Below are 24,009 nucleotides of genomic sequence, written 5' to 3'. Positions count from 1 at the left end.
TCTGGAGAGGCGCTGAAGCATCACAAAGCCTTTTGCTGGGGGAAAACAGCCCTGTCCTAAATATACCAGGGATGCTGCTGCCCTGCGCTGCAAATAATGATGCATTTTGGTGTGCCACAAGTTAGAAGTGCTTTAAAAAGCTGGATTCTTCACAAGATCCCTCACTTGGCTCCATTTTCCCCCCTCTCTCTCTCTCCGTGGCGCTTGTTTCTCGCAGGACACGGGGAGAACATGCGGGGAACCGTTTCTCGCTCTGCTGAGCGAGGTGCAAGAGCGGGGGATACTTCATTGAAGTTCAGTCCTTATTTTACCCCACCTGCAGCTCTCTTGTGTACAGGCAAACTGGGAAGAAATAGTTTAGGGAGGAGGAGATTTAAATGGGATGTTTCAGTTAAATCAAGGCAAAAAAATTTCTAATATCTCCAGAGTTTTCCCAGCATTCAAGGTGAAGAGAAACAGTTAAAGAGACATGGAGAGAGAGGAGACGCCACTGTTTTAGGTGGCAAATCCAAAACACTTCAGTGTGAAACTGTTGAGACAAACATTTGAACTTTTTTCAGCGTGATTTCTGAACAATCACAGAACAAATCCATTCTGTGGCATTGACAATAATTTGTCAAATATTTCCATCGCTCTAAAAACATGGGGTTTGCTCAAAAGTGGCTGCCCGGCCCTGCTCAGCGGAGGCTCCTGTTGAGCCCTTCTGGTGCGGTTCCTCTCCCGTCCTGCCTTACGGGAAGGGATTGCGTGAGGGGGACAGAAGGGGACTCGGGGTCCTCAGACCTCCCTCGCGGGAGGAGTCTGAAGTGGCTGAGGGAGATCAGAGACATCTGAGAAAGGCCAGTTCTGGTCGCATTGTCAACGACTTGGAGGCCTTTAGGCATGAAAGGTCATCCTGGGAGACAAAATAGTCTCATGAATGGGCCTCTTTGTGAAATAGGCAACACCTTAATCCCACTGGGGTTGGAAACAACCCAGGAAGAAGGGCTGTCCCACCTTGATTTTGCCCTTTGTGGAGTCCAGACATCCGTGTCAATGGAAAGGAAAAAAAAAAAAAAGAATCTAAAATAAAGAAGTGTATTTTCCAGTCACAGGAAAAAAACAGCTCACCCTTCTGAGAATAGAGCTGTGCCATAGGAACAGGAACTGACTCAACGGCATCTCCGAGGATGCATGTTGGTATAGTGGGTGGGCCCGATACTGGCGTGGGGAGAGTGGTTCCGAGAGGGAGGGCGGCATCACGGCCGCCTCTTGAGTGTAACCAGCCCAGCCGAAGCCTGGAGACACGAACGCCCCTTGACCACCTCCGACTTAAAGACGCACCAGGAGCGGGAGCTCTGCAGGGACAGACCCCTCGCCTCTTTGGCTCCCGCTCCCGAAATATGAAAGTCAAAGTCTGCCTATGCCTTGGGGTGGGGCATGAGGTAGAGGAAAAGGCAGAAATAAAGTCCCGCTTAGTTGGGCGATAATCAGATAGAGGAAAAACCTTTGATCTCAGCGCTGTGGAGGGCACAGCATCTGAACGTCGCCCAGTGATTTTCTGTCATACTCACTTTGCTGCATTCTTCCTGGTACTCCTCCCTATAACATCAAGGACCTGGGGTCATTACTACAAAATTACCAGATAATCTGGTTTGTCGCTTTTGGGGGAGAAATACCAAGACCGACAACGAAACGGCATATTTCAAAGCCCTGGGGCAGATCTTCAGCTGCTCCACAAAACACAGCTTGGATTTACAAACCCGACGGCTGTGCTGCGGTGCCCGGCCAAAAGCCGGACAACCCCGAATGGTCTAGAGCCACCTGGGAGTCCCCGGCGTTCGTGCCAGCTGTAACACTGAATTTACGGAGCAGCTCTGAGCCGAGGCTCAGAATAAGTCAGAACAAAGATAGCTGGGTGACAGCTGCCGGGCACTTAACCAAAGCGAAAATAACTCTGTTAAAATTGTTCTTTTCTGCATGTCTCCCTCGCTGTAATTCATGGTTACTGAACTTGAACCTGAGGCTGAACTTGTCTGGTGTGGAACAGCAGTGGAGAATTTAGCTACCTGGTGAATAAAAATCAATTGTGTAACAAATCTTGGGGGGAAAAAGCAGCGGTTTGGAAATTGAGCCTCTTGAGTCTCAACAAGAATTAATGGGATTAACTTCCAGTTGCGACTCCATCATATTCCTCCTCTCTGCCTCAACTGGAAAAGTGTTTGACGGCTCCAAGACTTTCACCTCCTCTTTTTGCAAGGCACTGCCATACCTGGGGCTGGGGAAGGAAGGGCTCTGTAGCAGCTGCATCTTTGGGCAGGGACTGGTGGGTTTATCGGATGGCCGTGTTCCCCTGCTCCGTTTCCACGGCTGCTGGCATCTCCCTGCCAAGGGAGCTCAGTTAATAACTGACCACGTGCGTGAGGGCTTGCGGTCAGGTCAGTGGCTCCGTGCTGCTTGTCTGTGACCCCTGATGGAGGCGATCCTGCACCTCCAGCTCTGTGCGTGTAGACGCCTAACCCACCCGTTCCCCCTTCAGATCCAGCGTGCATCAGTGGGGTGTGAAGGTGCACAAAGACAACCAGGCGCAGGATCCAGCCCTCCGCACTGGTTCCTGCCTCAGTGCTCGAGGCATCCCGCAACAGCGCTGCCGTGGGTGCCCCACTTCTCAGCCCCGTGGATGGGATAGAGGAAGATAGAAAGCAGAGCAGAGGGGTCGGTGCAAGGGGTCGTGCTGGGGGGCTGGATGGGGAGGCCTATCCTGTACATCCAGTTCAGCACTGCCTCTGGCCGTGGCTCAGCAGCCGCAATAAATACCTCAACTGAAAAGCACAGGTTCAAAGGCTCAAAAGTGTTAGTTCTTGTGAGAATCACCTTTTTGGAAAACACAAAGAGAAGATCTTACTTGTGTTATTATCTCTTCCTAGATACCAAAAAAAAAAAAGCAGGAATTTCAACAACTTCTTCTGCTCTGGCCATGAGATGGATGTCAGGGTTCAGCCAGTTACCCTGAGATATACCTGCCTCAGCAGCGGTGGAACAGAGGCAGGCAGTCCCTTCGGGACCTGCCGTGCCCAGGCACCTTTGAGGAACCTCACGTTCCCCATGTTCTGCTGCAGACGCAGAAAACCCCTTGACCATGTCGCAAGGCATCCCGCCATGGCTCTGTGCAGCTCTCGGAGGAGCAGGGCTTGTAGGATCACACCCCGAATTTAGAAACACTCTCTACCTGAGCACCTCCATTCGCAGACCTTATTTTTCATATTGTCCGCCGAGCAGGAAGTAACATGGGCCTTTTGTAATGGATGTTTATTGATGAGTTTCAGTAAACAGCCAGCTCTGATTTCCTTCTCTGATATAACACCAGCTACAACCTTCCTCATATTGATCTCACTGCTGCTTTGCACCAAAAAATTGCTCTCTCATCTGCTGAACTGATGACAGATGCATATAACCAGTCTCAGTGTTGTGGATTCCACTGTGACCTTGTGCGCTCAGCGACAACACCCTAAATGAGCAGGATGTGCCCAGATTTCCTTTCAGTGCGCTATTCTTAAGAACCTGGAGGGTGGGTAAGTACCAGCAGCACTGACTCTGCCCCTGACCAAGCTCACCTTATCTCCTCAGCATTCCCAGAAGTCCCCTAACCGCCTCTGCCATCCTTTCCCCTGCAGCCTTGCTAAGGACCGTGTCCTCTCACACTAGGTTATCAGATCCTACATGACCCAAGGGGTACCACAGCCCCCCGGCCTCCTTCTTACCACCCCCTACAATGGCTTCAGGCCCTCCTTGCCTGCTGCTGCCAGAAGCTGCGTTCACTTGCAAAATAAGCCAAGTCCTACTTGGTAAGACGAGAGTCTCTTGTGGGAAGTAGAAATGGCAGTAGAGGTGGCGGAGGAACAATAAGGAGCAGACTTAGCAGCTTGCTACAGTTCCAGGTGTGAACAAGCCAAAGCCAGTAGGCAGCAATGACCACGACTGCTGGGACACAGGGTATAGGCTTGCTTCTCCCTGGCCACAGAAAGAGCTGAGGTAGGGTTTCCAGAGGCATAATTAATATTGATTGTGTTCCCCATCTTGCTTCCAAGCTTAGAGCTCCAAAGGCACAACAAAGTGAGAGTCAAAGGAAGCTAAAGGCCTCATTCATGTCTCGTTATAGCTAAACTTCTGATAGGAAACAAAGCAGCCTTGGGGGGTTCATAACTGAAGGCCAGCTTTACACAGCAGCTGTTGAATCCGTTGAGGTTTCTTTGTCTGTGATACTACAGGTTTTCATAGAATGACAGAATCATTAAGGTTGGAAAAGACCTCCAGGGTCATCAAGTCCAACCTCCAGCCCAACACCCCCAGGCCTCCTAAACCATATCCCCAAGGGCCACGTCTATAAGGTTTTTGAACACCCCAGGGCTGGTGACCCCCCCACCTCTCTGGGCAGCCTGTGCCAGGGCCTGACCCCTCTGGCAGGGAAGGCATTTTCCCTCATCTCCAACCTAAACCTCCCCTGACGCAGCCTGAGGCCGTTCCCTCTCGCCCTGTCACTGGTGACTTGGGAGCAGAGACCAACCCCCCCCTCACTCCAGCCCCTCTCAGGCAGCTGCAGAGAGCGAGAAGGGCTCCCCTCAGCCCCCCCTTCTCCAGGCTAAACCCCCCCAGCCCCCTCAGCCGCCCCCCAGCACACTTGTGCTCCAGACCCTGCCCCAGCCCCGCTGCCCTTCTCTGGACACGCTCCAGCCCCTCAAGGCCCTTCTTGTCCCGAGGGGCCCAAACCTGAGCCCAGCATTCGAGGTGGGGCCTCCCCAGTGCCCAGTTTGGGGGGGCTTTGGTGGCTTTTCAAACTTTTTGGACATACTTTGCCCAGAACAGTACAGTTCATTCCATCTGTTGAGGAAGTGAGTCCCACCGGGCCTCTGGTGGAAGGGTAAGAGCTGGGGGGGAGGGTGCATGCACATGTTCAACAAACACTAAAGCCTGGTTATTTCTTCCTTCTACTCTGCACGAAATTATGTTTAACATGTGCATTGATAAAATGCAAACTCATGGAGTTATGACCTCGGTACCTCCAGGAAGATGCCTTTTCAATAATCAATCAGTGAATAAACAAGAAGAAGGAAGGAGACAGGTATGGGCAGAGCAGAACCAAAACCAGACAGCACAGCTCTGGACACGGATCAGCTCCAGGAAGGGAGTAACCAACTCATGAGACCTGCTGTCCTGGCTTAGGAACGACTCTTTCTTATTTTCAGATTAAACCATGACAGGTGAAAGCTACCAGCTGAGAGTCCACGAGAGTGGACAAGTTGGTTTTCTGTGCTGAAACAGAGATGGAAATTCAGTTCTCTGGGAAGCTGAACTGACCAAATCTTGCTTTTCTGAGAAAGGAGGCACTGCAGGGGCGCTGGAGACTTGGTGGTGCGTGCACGTGCACTGCCACCCTCCAGGCGTTGGTGTCTTGGTCACAGAATGGCCCTGTCCATGGAGGGTGGGATGGCCATGCCCTAATGGTCCTTTCACCAGGCTCCAGCATCAGTCCTGGAACAGAGGTGTGGTGCCCTTCACCACCAGTGACTCTTAGTGCAATTTACTGCCTTGATGATGTGAGCAGACATTCAGTTTTGCAACAAAATTTTGCTCCAATGTTTCTTTTCATAAAATAATTACTTTCTGTCCCCTTGCCTAAAACTTGCTCTCCCATCCCTGCCTCTACACCGCTTTCCTTCTCCCATCTAACTGCACACACAAGTGGGCTGCTCGTCTCTGCCAGGCCTGGGGCCCCATCCTTGAGAATGGTTTCATTAGAGCTCGGCTCACTTCTGAGCAAACACTAGGATGAGAAGGGGGACAGCATGAAGAAACCCATCCACAGGAGAGATTTAGGGACAAATACGGCATGGTTTACATCCTTTACCCCTAGTCCTGTTAGAAACCAAAAGCCTGGTTGCTCATTGCTGGTTCCCATTTGGAAACGAGCCTTCAGCAATATATAGTGTCTCTTAATGGAAAACACGGCGAGAGGCATTAAATATTAGCAATAGCCCTAATGAAAGGCCCCTGTGTTCAGAGAGCTTGAATAAAGGAATTGAAGGCTCCTGCTGTTGATCTAAGGGAGGTGTGTTTGTTTCCCTCTAACCTTTTAGAAACGCTGGCTGGGGCGCTCCAGACCTAGGGAGTTTGCTTTGAGCCCTTGGGAAGAATTGTGGCTACGCGACCACGCAGACATCGCTCCAGCTCCCAACCTTCTTGTGCTGAGCTTATGAGAAACAGAGACCTGTTATGTTTGCGGAGTCTGGACGCGGGGCCGCTCGCTCACGTGGGGGTCGGTGACTAAGCCGTTTTCCAGGTTAACGTGTCGTGATAACCGTTCAGAGCCCAGTGACGAATTCTGTCTCATATTCTTATATTCTGTCTTATAGTTGGCTAAATGGACAACCTGACTCACAGACCAAAATCACGAAGGGTCTCTGGAGACCCAACGGCTAATGCTAGTGCATCGGCCGGGATCTCAGCACATGTGCTCAGGGTTTAGAACTGTTGCTGTTGGGAACACAATTAAATTAGACCCTCCTGGAGGCAGACACGGGTGACCCCCTCGGAGAATCTGGGCCTTTCTTTGGCATTTCTCAGGGATATCTGCTGGCCACGAGCTCCCAAGCCAGGCACATCTTAATTGGTTTAAGTTTTACAGTTCCTCTATTCCCATGGTCTCGCACAGGCAGCTGGGCGTTTCTGACCAACATCGCTGGAGGTTACGGAACAACAGGTTTGCTGATCAAGAGGAGAGTCACGATAAATCTCAGCTAAAATGGCAAAAAACTAATGCTAGTTTAAAAGACTCTATTTCACAGCATTTTAACAAAAAGGCTTTGTCATGATATTACTATAATTGGGATTTACCCAAATATGTTTTGTAAAGGGAATATTCCAGTATATTTAGCAGCACTAAGACAACACTGAGAAATCGAATTTATTTCCTTGTTTGCAGCAGATGCGTGCATGAAAATGACTGTGCGATTTATTGTGTTGAATAAAAGCATCTATTTTCTTTCTATCATGCCATACCTGATGTTGGAAAACAAGTACAGCACAAACGCCTCTCTCCCCTAATCCCTCATGAGTCAGCAGAACACTTTTGAGACAGTATGTGAATGTCAATAAGCCCAGACTATGGTGAATGGGGTTTTTTTTTTTCCCTGTAACATCATTTATTTGCTTCCTCATTCATTAAACCACAAAAACTCAATTAATGCCTGAAAGAGTCCCTATCTTTAGATTCTGGCTTTCACCCTGCCCGTAAGTACCCGGGGTTTATTGATGCCTTTGTGCCCTGTCAGTAGATAATTCTTTGTATAATTGCGTTGTCAAAGGAAATACCACTCGTGGTTCTCCCTGAAACGAAGGTGGTGTCTGAAGCCGAGAGGCTCCTGCAATTTTCTTATCTCGCACCATTTATAACATAGATTTGTCCATAGCTCTGAAGCTGCAAAATAGTTTCTGTTTTAACCCCTCGTTTCCCAATCACCACAATGCTCTCACGTGCTTTCCTCAAGGGCTGAGACATCCCACCTTGATTTACCTGCCGGGCAGCAGCAGTGCGAGGCGAGAGCTGCTACTGCTAGCCAAGCGCCCACTGTGCAAGGTCCCAGGAGCCCAAGGCCGGGCCAGAACTTGCCTTGGTTTACCAAATCTTGGGCCGTTTGACGCGTGCACTTGTGACGGCAGATGGGGAACCCCACATCCTTCCCTCGAGCTGAAACATCCCGCGCCACCGACATGGAGACGGTCTAACACATCGCAGAGGTGACAGGTCAAAACGGGACCTTCTCTTTTTTTTTTTAACTGTCCCAGCACTTTATGGCCCATATTAAAAAAAACTCACTTGCTTGGGAAGGTCAAGTAGCTTTTCAAGTAGTGAAACATGAGGGAAGTCCCATGTTGTGGGACTTCACCACATGCTTAAAGTTAAGCCTCTGCTGGCTGGTGGCGGACCTCAGCTGGCGCTTAAATGCATTTATTGAATAAGTGCTTTATTGTGCTGGGGCTTGCAGAAGGCTAACGGCTCTTTGCACTACACGAATACCCCGGTGTTAGCGGTGGTCTCCTCTCCTTGGTGCTCTAATACAGTTACCTAACTCATTTATCTGTACATTTAAACCGAATATTCCCTGGCAGCATCTGCAGCTGGGGTGCAGATGTACTGGCAGCACGAGAACCATAGGTGACTCCGTCCCAGTGAAGCAATAGAATTTTATTGCACTGACTTATTGATGACTTTGTTCCGTGCCTTTTTGGGTCTGGGCCAGAGAGGATGACGGTTTTAAAACCTCCCCAGCAATCCCCACAGTGCTGTTTAGCTTACGCGGTGCCCTGTGGCTTCCTGCTCCCCTCCCGGCTGCTCCCCCCCACCCTGGCGATGTGGTGCTGCTGACTTTCCCCTTACGCCAGCTACAGCTGACGGGTCCGATCCGTGCCGGTTCGGCACATGATGAGGAGGGGGGTGGCTGGTCCAAAAACCAGCCCCGGGGGGAAGGGGTGGCACGGGGCTCTCCTGGCTCGCTTTTCCTCTCGGGAGCGTGCTGGGCAGCCTCTGGGGCTGGCAAAGATGAGCAGCTATTTGTTCTGCTGTCGCCCCCGCTGTGCCCGGCTGGCAGGGGAGGAGGGACAGCACTTTGCAGAGGTGATGGGGGACGTGCCGTCCACCTACAGCAAGAGGAGGGAGCCGATTTTAACCTCCAGGGAGGAACAGGGGCTCTTGACACATAAACTCGTCGTATAGGTGCCGCCCTGGCCAATGGCTCCGGGAGGCAGAGTACACACTTGTGCGCGAGAGAAGGGGCCAGTGTGTGCGGAGGCTTGTTTAGCTGTCATAAGGTATGTGCAGGGAGGGGAGCATGACTTAATTCCATTTACAGATGCTGGCACAGGCTGGGAAACCACAGGAGGCTGGGAATACCTAGCTGCACCCGAGCGGAGCGAACAGTGACAGCCCTCAGCCCGGGAGCGGAGGGTGCAAGTGGGTTTGCAGGGTCAGAAGGCTGCAGGGTGAAGGGGAGCCTGTGTTCAGGCCTGAGGAATGGCTGCCAAGGGTTTTTAATTGGGAGTTTGGGGAGCTGCTTGAATGAAACAACATCCGTCACCTGGAGCCAGAGTAAAAGCTGCTATTTTTGGTGACTTCTGAGTGCAAACTAAATAGCAGGCTGCACCTCGTGGAGGACCAGATGGACAACAATCCCAGTGCCAAAGCAAGCTGAGCACGGTTAAAACTGGAGTTACTGTTTACGTGTTAGTAATGAAGCGTGGGAGGGATCCAGCCCCAAAAGCTCCCAGGTTTGGCTGCTCAGGTCCCAGAGAAGTGTCGGGTGAGCTGGGAGGGAGCGAGCGCCTGCCCGGGGATGTAGAGGGGGGATGTGGCTTGAGGGAGAAGTCCATGAGCAAGACAGAAAGATGCTCCAACGCAATAAGAAATAAGAAAAGGGAAGGGGCTTGTCTCTTGGGTGGTGGGAGGTGGTACTGTGGCTGGGACCAGGGAGTCATCTCCCTGCCCAGAGCAGGAGGGAGGAGAAGGAACAGCTGTAGAGAACTGGCAGAGATCTGCCACTTGGACACTGCCTCCAGTACAGGAAAAAACATTACAGAAAACCTCCAAATCTGTAATGCCCATCTCGGTGTTTTGAAGCCAGCCTCTTGCCGTTGGGCCCTAACTCATTGTTTCCTTGGTTGAGGTTTGTCTTTATTAAAAGTGAATTTCCCTCGCCCCTGACTCCCCCTGGGTCTTATTTGCTTTGGGGGAGAGGAAAGTTCTGTTCTCTGCTCTTGGCAGAAACTCCCTCCGCTCCAGGCCGCATCCCGAGGCAGTGCAGCGGGGGCCGCCCGACCCTCTGCACCTCCCGGCTCGGCCTTGGACTCGCGTCAGCCTCTGCACGCTGCGAGGAGCTGGGCGCCCCGAGAGCGGCTGGGGGCTCCCCTGGGCAAGCAGGGAACGGCTGTGAAGATGCCAGAGAAGGACCGCGGGGAGGGGGGAGTGACTTGCTGTACGCCCTCTGACAGAATTGCACCTTCCAATATTTATTCCTTCCTCTAATGTTTAACCATGGAGCCTTGCAATTTTTGGAGGATGAATAGCTCGGTGCAAACCAAATGAAACTCAAAGCCTTTTCCTTATGTTCCAAAAAGAGGATTTATTTAGTGGATTTCAGCAGTTTAAAGTACACAGATCTGAGTGTTGTGGAAGGGGATACACGAGCAGGCATGACATTCACGGTTCAAGGCAATTAGGAAACACGGGCACTCTGGGAATTCCTGCAATAAAGCATCAGCTCGTGATCCTGCTGGCGCTCTGTGGGCAGGTATCCCAGCGGTTTCAGGCACTTACTGGAGATAAACAATAAATGGCCGCAGAAAGCTCCCAGGAGAGGCTCTGGGTGGGGGAGTTCTGCTCTTTCCCAAGGAGGTAAGTGCTTGATTAGAGAAGGTATGGCTTTCTCAAGGCCGCGTGCTCCAGTGAGGCATGGGATGCCTCGTGGCTTTTAGTGAGGCGAGACGCTGTTCCTTTGGTCGGGGAAAGTTTCCTTCAGTTTCAGACTGCTCTGTTCTTCACGCTCTCAAATATCTGCATCACCTTGCCTGCTGGTATGCAGCCTTCCCTCACGATGGTGATGCCACCTTCCCGGAGGAAGAAAGAGAGAGTTAGGGTAATCCCCAAAGGTTGAAAGATGGGGATAGGGTTTTAAGGGACCATCCTGGAGCAGTAAAGCCATCCCAATGCTCAGGACAGGCAAATAATAAAGCTGTGTGGCAAAAGGACCAGAAACTTCGTCAGGAAGCAAAAACCCCCACCAACACCGACCCCGCACTTTGTTCGAGTTTAGTTTTTCACTAAAGAATCCCACTCGAATGCCAACCCAGACCCAGCTGACGACACCTCAGCTTGTGCTGTTACATCATCGTGGATGAGCTCCTGTAACACCTTCGTTCTGGTGGCCTACAAGGAGTACACACCCTTCCTTTCGGAAGCATCCACCCTCCCGCTTGAAGCATTTCTGCTCTTATGAGGCAGATTTTGCTTGCACAACCACGTTTCTCCTCACTGCCTTGTTCTCTGTCAACACACAAGTCCTCCAAGGACATCTTTTGTTTGTTCCTCCTCATCAACATGTTTGCAAATGTCCAGGCACTCAAGAATCATTACTTTTGGAGCACACTGTGCTGCCAGATTGATACTATTGAAAGGAATGGAAACAGCCCAGGAAAACGCAACTGCTGACATGGAAAGGGTGGTTCTCACACTCACTTTCATCAATCTTCGTGCAGTTGACCACAGTTGATGCCACCACCTCATCAGATTCTCCATCACAGAGAACACCCTCCAGCTTATGGCCAAGACGTCTGTAGGGGAAAAAAAAAAACAACACTAAAACTACACAGTGCTTCATATTATATTGTGCTGAAGCTCCCCTCAACGCAGGGCGTCAAATCGTGATCTCTACACCACTTAAACCTGCTGGCCACCCGTCTGACAGGTGGTTTGCACTGCTATAGAAGTGCCAGTGAACAGAGTACTCACGAGATGACCATGTCGTGGTGTGTGCTGTCAACCTCCCCGCTGGGATTAGCTGAGGTGATCGCCAAGGGTCCCGTCATGTCAATGAGGTGCACCAGGACAGTCAGGTCAGGGACTCGGATCATGATACTGTCTTGAGTTCCCACTCTGCTGTAGCCTGCTCCTACCCCTTTAAAGACAGACAGAGGACGTGGGCAGAGGCAAGACTGGCACAATACCTGGCACAGCATCAGGGGGAGACCTCCTGCTTCCTTTGCAAGTGCCCCTGCTCCGCTCCCCAGACAAAACTGCAAGTCTCTTTTCATAGTTTCAGAAAAGTTTCTTGGTCAGAAATCCACAAGAGCAGATGTAGGAATTTGGCTCTAATTGCGAAAGGAAAAGATTAATGGCTGAAGATCAACGTAGCTGCCTTCATGGACATAGGATCTACCTATATCACAGAGTCTAACTTGTTGTGACCATTGCCTACCCTCCCACCCTCCGTCACAGACGTCTGCCTGTCAAGCATGCGTAACTCCTACGGTTTCTTCAGTCTTTAATATTCTCATTGATTCGCAGAAGCCAGGTTTGAGTGTGAATCATCCTGCTGCTCTCAGTGTTTTGACTTTGTCCATACGGTAGGAAGGAAGAGGTGACGAGAAGGGATGCCCATAGGAACCCTCTCCTCCCCGCTGGGACCGCTCGTCTGTCCTTGGTGCTCCACCCAGGGGCTGCTCATTCCAAGCTAACAGCTATGGGCTTGAAAGAGGTGACCCTCCCAGGCTGATGAGCCTCCCTTCCTTGAGTCTGACTGAGTTAAAGAAGCCATCACACTGGCTCACACTGTTAATGAGTCATTACAGCTCATTAACACCCTCCACTAAACATTTTCCAAGGCTTGTAAGAGCTCCGGAGGTGATTTCTCAGGACAAAATGAACAGAATCTCTCCCTATTAACATCCAAAAGGGTGTGTGGATTGCAGACCTGCTGCGTTGAAAGCATGAAAGAGGGAGAGAATGGCTGTCCTGTTCATCTCACCTAACTTCTTCAGCCACTCTCCTTTCTTGATAATGCAGCCAATGCCACCAGGGTAAACATTTTCCATGAATTCCCAAAGCAGCGGGCTGATGGGGGGAGCGGCTGCTCGCAACTGGTCCAGGTTTGAAATAAAGATGCAGATGGGCTTCTCTTGAGGCCTGTCCTGCAAAAAAAAAAAAAAAACAGGGAGAGAGGAAGGGAAAAAATACATGAAGGGAGAAAGTTTCTGTTGAGAAGATCAAAACCCACTGGAATCCTAGTCTGTGTGCTTCCCAGGGACCAGGAGCTCCAAGCAAGCAAGATGCTGTCGTTGCACGAAATGCTAAGCACAGGAGGGAACCGCGCGCTGCGATTGATGCCACAGCTCAGATCTACATGTGCAAATTAAAGAAGAGAGACAACAGTGGTCTGCTCTTGGGATCCTGGCAGGATGCATCCAAATCCCCTGCTTTAGACACAACCAGTGGAGGCATGGCGATGCTCTGCTCGTTATCGGTGCTTTTAACATCTGATACACCAGAGGCCTGATTTTCTTCTAACTTATGCTGGCATAAATCATGGTCAAACCCACCAGTTCATGACAGGATAATGGAAGGAGAGCCTAATCCCCTGTAAACCACCATCTACATGACCACATCTTCAGTTTGTCAGTGCTTTGAAATAAGCTTGCTGTAAAATGAACAGTGATATGGAAGGAAAACAAAAAGAGCTCGCGAAGCGGTGTCATTTCAGTCCTCAACTGACATCAGTTTCAGCGGGGCCAAATGACTAAGGAACTGGGCATGTATTTACATTCTGTTTATATTATCTCATCGACAGGGAAGGTTAGCATTGGCACCAGAGCAGGACAGAAAAGACTGCCTTTGTTGCTGATGTTCGCACTAAGTGCCAGCTGAGATAGTCTGTTATGCTTATTTCTCCAGGCTAGCCAGGAAATTGCCTCATGGAGAATAGACGGGGCCAGGCTGCAAAAGTTGTACTGAAGGTGCAAACTTTGGGTCTGATTCCAGCACTGAATGTCTCCAAAAGTCTGGAGAAATTTGGACCCGGGATTCTGATTCAGCACTTCGTGAGACAGAGAGGACAAATACAGGTTTGCACCCACTCGTGACAAGCGTCGGGGCTGCTCCAGTTTGGGTTTGTGCTTTGCCCCCCTCCCGCAGCGAAGCGGGACGGAGCTGTCTAATTCCCCGTGCCCGATGCCCAGAGCACAGGGTGATTTACTCCAGGTTGCTCAGCTCAGAAAATGGTCCGTGACGTTTTGGTGTGGCTGCTCATAAACTCTATCCACGGTCAAATTCTGAGTCTTAGCACAACTTGAAACAGGGGGCTCCCATTTCTGCTTCTGCACATAACTCATCTATAGGGCACAAGCGGGACGCAGGTAACAAGGCGACAGCCTTATATTCACACCTTGATTCTGTAGACCTTCTCGATGGCTTGAGGGTGTTTGCAGGAGGCTGCCAAAGCGTACACAGTGTCTGTCGGGACCCCACACACCGCCCCTGTGTTCAGCAAGTCAGCAATGGTCCTCAAGCCGCTCGTGCAGTGGGACTTGGGGCAGACGCAGGGTGGAGGATCTTCGGTGTCCTTCTTAGAGCTCTCAAACTGGCAATAGTCAGGAGGCAACAAATCCGTTACAGTGGGAATAAGCAAATATATGAAACGCAGGGTAGGGTTCAGTCCACCCAAATACAGGCATCTCACTGTGCCATGTTCCCATGATAGTCAAAGGGCAGAGGCAGCACTTCTAGGGATGCTTCACCTGAAGTAGGTGAGATGAATTACAAGGCAGAAGTTATTGCTTCTGCCCCAGTACTAAATTCAAAGACACTAGCTCAGGTGCGGACATTTCAACTGCTGATGCCTAAAATTACAGGAGATGAATCCCACCCAGCACGGTGACTGCTTCCTGGAGAAATAACTGCTCTCCAAAAGGACCTAAGGAAACTGCTATGGAATCTTAAATCCAGAGGAACTTGAGTAAGATCAAGTTTCGAGTGTTTTGTCACTACATGGTCAGAAGTGCTGATTTAATGAAAATGTTTCTCTGCAGCAGGAATTAGAGCTGTCAGATCAGTCACCCAGTTAGGTGGGGCTGCCTTGGTCAGACGTACAAGACAATAGAAGTTTGAAGTTAACAGATACAGTGGGGAGCCCTTGCTGTGCATTTTGGGAGACGTGTAACCCCCTCCTTCCCTGGCGCCAAGGTTATGGCATTAAAAACTTCAGTCTGTCACCAGTTCTTGGCTTGGAGACGGCTAACTCCACCGGACCATGGAGACGGGCGTTCTGGAGCGAGGTAGGAGTTTTGTAAATGTCCCTGCCCTTTCTCCGGGTTTCCATACATGTTATTTGTAATGGAAGGGAGCTCGTTTTCAGCTCATAGCTCCCTACAGAAATGCTGTGACTGGGATTTCAAATGGCACTAAGGATTCAAAGGAAGGACATTCAGTGGAGACTTGAACTCCCCTAGGTAAGACCGAAGACCCCAGGATATCTCTCCTGACCAGAGAAGCTACACCATCATGCAGAAAATCTCTTACTGTGAGCAGAGGGGGTCCCATCATCATGAGATCCTTTCCAAACATGCTGTTTGCCAGTGATGCTGTTGCTCCGTAGAAGCAGATGATGCTGCAGATGCTTAGCATCACAACTGGAAAAAAAACCCAGACAGTCAAAGGCAGGCAGGATGATGACAAAACTTTATTTTCTTCTGGGTCTCATGGCTTCCCAGCATTACTTTGGTCTTTCCTGTCATGCAACATTTGCAGTCCCCCATATTTGTGGGTCTAAAAATTAAGGCGTTTCCAGCCGTGCCTACCTGTACATCTTTTGCCATATGTCTTTTTTTTTTTTTTTCGTGGTGGAAAACCTTCTACAAAGCATCTTGCTAAAACACTCTATGTAATTACAAATAAAATTCTTACTTGCTGCAAAACCAAAGCTTCAACAGAACTACAGCCATTCACATCGATGGCATGATTAGTTCATCCCAAATCTTAGCTCGCTGAACAGCTACTAGAAAGCAGGACTGTACAGAACCTCAGGAAGTTGTCTTGATTCAGCAGTATCAGCCACGCCTAAATGTTTATCAGAAAGCTCAAGGACCTGGGGCTAATACGAGGAAAGGTTTCCTCCTCCAGTCTTGGAGGCAAAAGACTCAGCGTCGGTAGCTTGCACGCACACCCGTCTTCTAGGGAGAGACGACGCACTCCTCCGCTAGCATTTTGCACATGGAGTTTGTCACCTTGTGCAGAACATTGCTCCCTAACCGGGGGCCCACTCACTGCACTCTGTGGGTGAAGGTTTGAGGACCAAGTTCACCAAAAACTCACTTTCAAATGGCAAAGGGAGGTTCTCCAATGTAAAGAGCAGAAAACAAATAGTCAAGAGCTCCATTGCAAGGGTCATGCAGAGAAGCACCACGTTAAAAGAGGAAGCTGTTGAAAGAAATAGAAACAAGAGGGAGTCACATTGGAGAACGGCCCGTAAAAATGTATGTGAAACAGCAGAAGAGTTCCTAAATCGACTTAATCTTACTTGATTAAACTGAGCAGTCCATGATCTGGCTTCCCTGTTCATGGAGGATCAGGGAGGGACGGCTATGGTTGGTTCAGCCCTCAGCTTTCACGAGACAAGCTGCCAACCCCCTGATCTGCCAGTACACTGTGCTCACATGGAAAACACTTCTTGGGCAGCCAAGAAGATTCTGATTTACAGCAGCTGGGCTGGAGGGTGACTGTGGATATATGCCAGAAGCCCAGTCCGTCTAACACTTTCACCTTATTTGAACCTTTTATTTTCTTTGAAATGTTCTTCCGTTCCCTTATGTCTGTTTCTTCTAAGCCCAACTCAGCTTCTGTTACTGGCTGCGGGCAAAACATTTCAGTTCTTGCTTAACAGGAGTGACAGAGCGAGCCGAGACTCCCTCGCTTGTGCACCTCCACCACAGAGTGACCACAGCTGCCGTTAACGATCTGACCCCAAAACCTCCTCAATAAACAGTCACATATGGTACTGAGACTTACCTAAAAGAATTAAAAAAGCATTAAGCACCAGAAAGGCAATAGAGCCAGCGGTGAATCCTTCACTGTTCCCCGCACCGATGTTCACCAAGTGGCCTGAAATAGGACCAGCAGATTTGGATGTGAGGAAACCATTAAGTGCAGCGCAACAGAAGGATGGCACGTCTGCAGTTACAATGACTGCAATGCCAACTAATTGATGGTGGCCACTATAAAGAAAATTTACCACATAGAAACCCGTTGCCCCTGCACTGCGAAGCATTTGAGGTATTACTGAAGAACTGGTGATGGTTATCCAAAAAAGCTGACGATTTTTACCTCCAGCTTGTAATAAACAAGGGTCTGGCTGAAAACATTGATAGCTTCTTGCCATACCTCTTAAGAAAGAGCTTTAACTTTCCCCACAGGTGCCCATTTTAATAGGACCTGGCATGGAGGCTGTATGAACATGCTTCCCACCTGGACCTAAATAAGGCTTTCTAAAGCCCAGGCTCATCATTCTGAGATCTTTCATGGCTACGACCAACTAAGACGACTTGCTCCAGGCTTCTGAAGGATAAACCCATAACCTGGAGTCTTCCACTGGCTGAAAAGCATTTCCTGAACTGTTATTCTGAGATGACAGCCCGGAGACAGTCTGACTGCTGTCTCACAATAGTTTAGCAGGGAAATCTTGACCTCAGCTGGAGTTGCAGGCACAACTTAGACTCCTGTAGCTGTGAGAGTACCAAGTGACTGCAGCAATGGCAATCAATTACATGAGTACAAGCTGGGATGTTTGGTCATTATCTTTTTACAAGGAGGAATATTGGCAAACCTGGTGTCACGGAATCTCCTGGAAGGAGGAATTTTGTTGGAGAAAGCAATCTGAGATTTCCTAAAAATATCCTTTTTTTTTTTTTTTTGAGTAAGCAAAACAGGAACCCTGACCTTGCATTACCTGCAAAGCGGAGCCAGGTCCATGCTCCCCAGAAGGCAGCATAGCAGAATGGAAGAATGCAACCAAACCTTCTCCCTCCTTGAACCTGGATCCTGCAGACATACAGCTGCATTAAGGCTCCTGGGATGAGCACGGAGGGTATGGACAGTTGCTGTCTGCCAGGGTCACTGAAACTACCCTGGATGGCAGAGACCGCAGCCAGGCCGTTGCAGATGTAGAACAAGGCATCTGGCACTTCAGCGCTGGTGCCATTTGGGGAATTCTTGGACCTGGTGAAGCAGGTTTTGGCGGCCATCAGTGTGGTTTGAAGAGTTGAGCTGGACATAGCCTGGACGCCAACTGGAATCAAAACCTTCTCCCCGATGGAGTTGATAAGGCTGGCAAAAGTGGCGTACATCGAGAGAGCAGTGCAAAGGCTGCAGGCAGCCCCGAGGAACAGGTAAGCGCCTGGCACTGGGATCTGATGGATGGAGGCAGTTGTGAGGATGATGAAGGAGGCATTTTGCAACATCTCCAGGGTATCTTTGTGGGTCGACATCAGAAAGAGCATGCAGGCAACGGCCAGGAAGAACCACCCTCCAAACATTCCCAGCCTGCTTTCCTGAGCCTCGGGCAGCCCAAGGAAAGTGGTGAGTGTAAACTCTTCCCAAGACATCACCAGCCAGTAGAGGCTGTGGACACCGAACTTGGTAGTGTAGTAGACATCACCTCTCAGGTAACTGTAGAAGCTGGAGAGCAGCTGGCAGCTGGAAATGATGGATATCCACGCTGCTCCAACGCAGAAGGTCTTCATGTACCCAAAGAAGTAAAAGGCAAATAAAAAGGGAGAGACAGTGTCACAGATGTTGCCTAGGGCCATAGGCTCGGCATACTTTGTATTCTTCTTCTTTTCTTCCCCAATGGCCTTGGAAGACCGCTTCTGTGCTGACCCCAGTAGCAAGACATTGAAGAGAGGATGCCCAAAGCCTGGAAGGACGTACCGTTGTGTGATGCCCTTGAACAGGAGAGCCACGGCTCCGTACAGCCCGCACGTAACAATGACAAGCTCAATGACGCCTGACACTACTAGGGCCCACTGGCCAAACAGTGCCACTGCTTCAAACACCAGGGCGAGTGCGATGGCCCCGAATATGAAGGGCATGATGTAGTTCACTGTGGCTGAGCAGAAGGAGAGGATAAAGGAAATGGAGATGTAGGCCACCAGCCCAGCCACCGCACTTTGGCTGGCAGAGAGGTGGGCCATGCCACCGGGCAGGAGGTGGCTGGCATTCCCCGAGGGCAGTGTTATGTTCTGCAAGGGAGGGTAAGCGGCCGCAATGATGCGTGTAGCCCCGTAGCTGCTCCACAGAGCGGAGAAGGTGAGGAAGGCTGCACCTCCGAGGTGGTCGTACTTCCGGAAGGCAAGAAATCCTGCCAGGAGCTGGACAAAGCCTCCAATCAGGATGAGGTGGACACCTGAGAGACACATGAAGAGGTCAGGTAGGAAGCAAGCCACAAAAAGGCTTGAGTTGCAGGAAGCAGTGCTGCATCTTTAAGCTCTGGGGGATACCCCGCAGCAGGTCCCACAGCCTCCTTGTGACCAGCCCTATGGCCTCTGCTTTCCCCTCTCTTCCCACCTTTATGAAAAATTTCTGAAGGGTCTGGAGCACAAGTGTGCTGGGGGGCGGCTGAGGGAGCTGGGGGGGTTTAGCCTGGAGAAGAGGGGGCTGAGGGGAGCCCTTCTCGCTCTCTGCAGCTGCCTGAGAGGGGCTGGAGTGAGGGGGGGGTTGGTCTCTGCTCCCAAGTCACCAGTGACGGGACGAGAGGGAACGGCCTCAGGCTGTGTCAGGGGAGGTTTAGGTTGGAGATGAGGGAAAATGCCTTCCCTGCCAGAGGGGTCAGGCCCTGGCCCAGGCTGCCCAGAGAGGTGGGGGGGTCAGCAGCCCTAGGGGGTTCAAAAACCTTATAGACGTGGCCCTTGGGGATATGGTTTAGGAGGCCTGGGGGTGTTGGGCTGGTGGTTGGACTTGATGATCCTAGAGGTCTTTTCCAACCTTAATGATTCTATGATTCTGTGTTGAGCCTTGGTGTCTGGCCACTGAGCCCCTTGGTACGCCCCGTATGGTGAGCAGGTCCAGGAGTGGCTTGGGCCTATGAAGGTAGGGGAATGGCACACGAAAGGTTTGGACCAGATTCCTGGCAGAGTTGCTGGGGAAGGAGGAGCAGCGTCCTAGGGAGCACACAGGCCTTCTGTACACAGGAGAAAGCCCACATTTCCCCACCTGTCCCACCAATGCTCTCCATTGGCCCATGGGGATGATTCTTGAAGAGAGTCCACCCTGCCTGGTGCCCTCAGGGAAAGTTCACCTCTGACCAGCAGCCCCGACGGGCAGCATCACCCACCTGCGAGGATGTCCTCTGCTCCCAGGGGCCTGAGGCCGGTGTGCGCCACGGTGAAGTTCTGCAGGCAGAGGAGGAAGGCGCTGACCACATTCGCGAGGAGCCCCAGCACCGCCGGCTCGCTGTAAAAGACGGCCGCGAAACCCGCCGCGCTCGCCATGGCCCTTCCAGACAAAACAAGAGTGTCGGCGGTCGCCCCCACAACCTCAGCGTCGTCGGCGTCTAGACCAGCGCTGCTTTGGCTGGGGCGCTCAGCCAGCCTTCAGAGCCGTGCCCCTGCTCCAAGGAGGGAGAAGCTGGTGACAGGCTCAGGTGTTTCCATAGTGCCTCCCCGCTCGTTGCTCCAGACAAAGGCTTGATTCAAAGCAGAACTTTAGGTGCCTATTTTCCGGAGGCCTATCCAGAAAAAACACACACAACCTATTTAGGCTACAAAGATTTCTGGCAAAAACATGTTTCGGTGCCCCAAAGCGCTGCAGGTGGTGGTGATGGTTCCTGCCCCCTCTTCTCCAGGCTGCTGGAGATGGAGAGGAATGAATAGCCTAACACAAACGAACAAACATTCAGACGAAACCCACAAGGTATTTTTGAGCCATTCCAGGACATTTCTTATCCACTGTTAGAGACAAACAGGCAGGCACGACGCACTCAAACACAGTCTCCCTTCCAGATGGAATTTTCCAGCTCCATCCCTTTCTTGAAACCCTAGTGACTAAATAGTCTATTTTCAAACCCTTCATATTTCTACCATTAACTCGTCTATTTGCAGGCAGCCCCCACATTTCCATTCCTCTGCACTCCTGGGTACCATGAGCGGGAGTTTGCTCTCTGGAGGTTTTTGTTAGGAAACAAAGATGAAAATAAAACAGCAATGTTCTTGTTATTTTGGTATTTTTAGAACATTTTATGACCTAAAGGGATTGGAAAAGGAGAAAGTGATGTATTCTGTTCTCAGCCATTCCAAAAAGCCTTTTGGAAAGAAAGGAAAGCATGCGGCACTGCTATTGATATGGGAAGCGAGGAGGAGTGAAGGAGCACCACCCAAAGAAGAAGTAGTTTTGTGAATATTAATGAACCTAAATCCCAGTCTCTACTCTTAAAGACACACTATTCCTGGGCAGAGATATACATTTTGCAAACATCAATGGCCTCTGGGCTCTTGTTCCATTAAAACCCCCGTGTTTTCCTTCTCTCCATTTATTCTGAAGGACGTAATTTTCACAGAGACGGACAATGAATGATGAATTGAGTCCTGACAGCTCTGAACTGATTCAGCAACTCAAACTCTCAGGAAACGTGTAAAGGGTAAAAACTTTCAAGTGAACCTCGGAGGACAATTAATTCATTCAATTATTTCATTGCGCTAAAGGTTAGATTTTTTTCATCCAGAAACAGAGATGCACCAAATCACAGTTCCACGGGAGGAACAGTCTCTTTTATCGTCGAGCATTGTATAAACTACTGACGTGAAGGAGGCCCTAGAGACAACGCGCCCTGAGGAAGAGCTGAGCAGCTACCTGTGGAGTTCATGACGTCTCCCTTTTTTTGTTTTTAGATGACATTCAGATAAAAATAAGTGGTTTGGTTTAAGTGGTTCTACTTGGAGGACGGCCACAATATTAAGTTCCTCCAGATGTTTCACTCTGAAATAGCTCAGACAGTGGCTTTCTAGGCACGCTGCAACAAGCCCCTGTTTTGAGTCGGTCTCTGGAGGAAGACGAGATGGGTTTTCTGGAGGAAGATGGGCTGGCCATGTGGCTGCTTGACTCACAGAAGTGGTTTTCAGTTCGCCAAGGCTCACTTTGTTGGTGGTTCCTGCATAAGCAGCTGTGCTTGTGGTTTTAGAACCTGTGACATACAGCCTGGCTTTGTGAAGGATGTCAAGACACAACTAATAGGGCCAGTTCCCTCCGCTTGCAGTGCAGCCCGTCACGGGATGTCTGAGAAGCCGGGAAAAGAAATACCAGAATATGCCAAATTGGGCTACGGAGGTGTAAAGGGAAAGGATGTGAGAGGATTTAGACCAAGATATGGAAAAGGAGGAGGACTAAGGAGCTGCCCTTGGGAGGAGTTTTTGGGGTTGGAAAAAGCTGCAGACCTCCTCTGCTCACACCTACCCACAGCACCCCCCGTGCACCGCAAACACAGACTCGTGCTCTCCATCCTAAAACCGTTTCAGCATTCGTGCGTCGCCTACCCTCCTGTATTTTCACGCGACATAAGGGCACATCTAGTAATTAATCCCCTCTCCTTGTTCTCTCAGGAGTAGCAGCACCATGGGCTGCACCAAGACCTGAAGAAACGAGGATCTGCATGGAAATACTCAGAGGTGTTTTCTGTTCAAAATATGCCCGAGCCTTGTTTGTCCCTAGGATAAAACCACTCATTGCTGCTGTCACTACCCGTTTGATACGGCTGCTGCCTCTGGCACTCCGTGAGGACCTGTTTGTCCACATGCACTACAGCAAACCGATAACGTGACACCTCTGCTCCCCACTCTGTGCAACGCAGTAAGGAGGCTCCCTCCCGGTGAGCCTGACCTTTGCTGTGGTCTGCAGGCTGGGCGGCTCAGCTGGGACTGGTGCAAAGCAGCTCTTTGGGCAGAGATAACGTAGGCAACGCGGGGCAGCGTGGAGGCAGAGGAGCGAGCGGAAAGTCCCTTTCTACCCTGTGGGGTTAGCAGCTCTCTGTACACACGAGGTACCAGCCAGCACAGCCACTGCCCAGGAAACTGTGAGGATGGAGACCTCCCTGCGGTGTGGAGGCACCTGGAGAGCCGGGGCACTGCCGGGCCTTTCGGAGAGCTGGCTCTACCGAACAGATGGGGCAGCCCGAGGTGATCCTTTCCTTGCACAAATCCCTCGTACAGCGAGGGCAAAGCCAAAGCCTTCCCCTCTCTCACCCAGCCTCCCCCGTCTTCATGCCTTTTCCGGCTTGCCCCGATGTTCTTCAGCCTGGGGTTTGCAGAAATGGCTTGTGTGGTCCTCCCTCCATCCTGGCTCTTCTCCCCTCAGCATGACCTCTGAGCCGTGCCCACGTGGACCATGCCAGCTGCGCTGCAGCCTCTGAACACCTTCGCCTTTACTTGCCGCCTTGCTCGCAATAACTTCCCTTCACCCCCTCCAGAAAAGGTCATTCCCCTCTGCACCCTCTTTCCATCGTGCTGTTATACCTGGCCTTTGCAGACATCACTGTGTGCATCTACTTTGCGCTGACATCTGCTGCCTGTGCTGCTTTACTTTGACTAATAGTAATGGGAATATGCAGGTGTATGGACGTTGCCTCCACAGGAGCTTGGAGCGAGGCTTACCATGCCATGGGACACATATGTAAATACCAACATGTTAAATTTTCAGACCCTTATTCCCCAGTGGCTTTTTGCAATTAGTTTTTCCATCCCACCTTATTAATGATAACAAATGTTTATATAGCTCTGAGAAAATACCGTGTCTCTCATGATAAGATGTTAAGAGAATGAAATGCAATTCTTTTTGGATAAGCATGCAGCGAGATTAACAGTGCACAGCAACGCTACACAGCTGGAATAAATATCACAACCATGACTTTCCTCTGGTGAAAAACAGCACGAAGTTGCCTGAGATGCATTGCTGTGGTCACAGTGATCAAGGGTCTGCCTAGGATTTAGTAGAGAGTTCAGGCTGCTTTTAAATGCAAGATGTATCACACCAGGCTGTTATTCTGCACAAAATAATATGCAGCATGTTAAATGTCCCCAGGTTTCACTCTTGGACAAAGCAAAAAGCCATGACATTCCCCCAAAGTCCAAACATTCATTTGGGAGCAGAGGGTCCCGATGCCTCCTGGAAGCTACAGAGCTCACGTCTGCACTAACATTTCATTGAACCAGCAGCACACGGCAGGCAACATTGCAGAGCCGAATATTTAGAAGAAGGAGAGCTATGAAAAGATTCAGCCAAATGACAAAACACTGCTTGTATTCAAGAAAAGCATCAAAGAAAACCACCAATGCCACGCTTCTCCCTCTGCAGCTTGGATTACCTGGTTCTGAGGTACCATCAGCTCAATGGGAGGATGCTCTTGTCCCTCTCATTTCCTGGTAAGTACCAGTTTTATAGTCCTCCTCTGTAGG

The 24,009-nt window shown here is 50.4% G+C and overlaps 1 protein-coding gene across 1 annotated transcript; it reads right to left on the bottom strand.

Moving 5' to 3' along the window:
• Nucleotides 1-10,129: 10,129 nt before the first annotated feature.
• On the bottom strand, nucleotides 10,130-23,966 carry LOC142063125 (uncharacterized). Its single transcript, XM_075106499.1, has 11 exons — nucleotides 23,919-23,966; nucleotides 19,902-20,294; nucleotides 17,520-18,974; nucleotides 16,583-16,675; nucleotides 15,890-15,994; nucleotides 15,098-15,207; nucleotides 13,965-14,159; nucleotides 12,552-12,714; nucleotides 11,537-11,702; nucleotides 11,264-11,358; nucleotides 10,130-10,635 (listed from the first exon to the last, which is right to left on the bottom strand). Exons 2-11 carry the CDS (start codon nucleotides 20,056-20,058, stop codon nucleotides 10,550-10,552), a joined length of 2,625 nt encoding a protein of 874 aa, XP_074962600.1. The 5' UTR covers nucleotides 20,059-20,294; nucleotides 23,919-23,966; the 3' UTR covers nucleotides 10,130-10,549.
• Between the last annotated feature and the right edge of the window lie 43 nt (nucleotides 23,967-24,009).

This window comes from Phalacrocorax aristotelis, chromosome 11, assembly GCF_949628215.1.
Source record: "Phalacrocorax aristotelis chromosome 11, bGulAri2.1, whole genome shotgun sequence".
NCBI lineage: Eukaryota > Metazoa > Chordata > Aves > Suliformes > Phalacrocoracidae > Phalacrocorax > Phalacrocorax aristotelis.
This window is presented reverse-complemented; position numbering and strand designations above follow the sequence as displayed.

Coding starts and splice junctions, on each gene's coding strand:
- LOC142063125 (XM_075106499.1), bottom strand. CDS start 20,058: ATGGCGAGCGCGGCGGGTTTCGCGGCCGTCTTTTACAGCGAGCCGGCG. Junction 15,208..15,889: donor CCTCCCTTTGCCATTTGAAA/GTGAGTTTTTGG, acceptor TTTTTTTTCCAG/TTGTGATGCTAAGCATCTGC. Junction 10,636..11,263: donor CTGCACGAAGATTGATGAAA/GTGAGTGTGAGA, acceptor TCCTCCGGGAAG/GTGGCATCACCATCGTGAGG.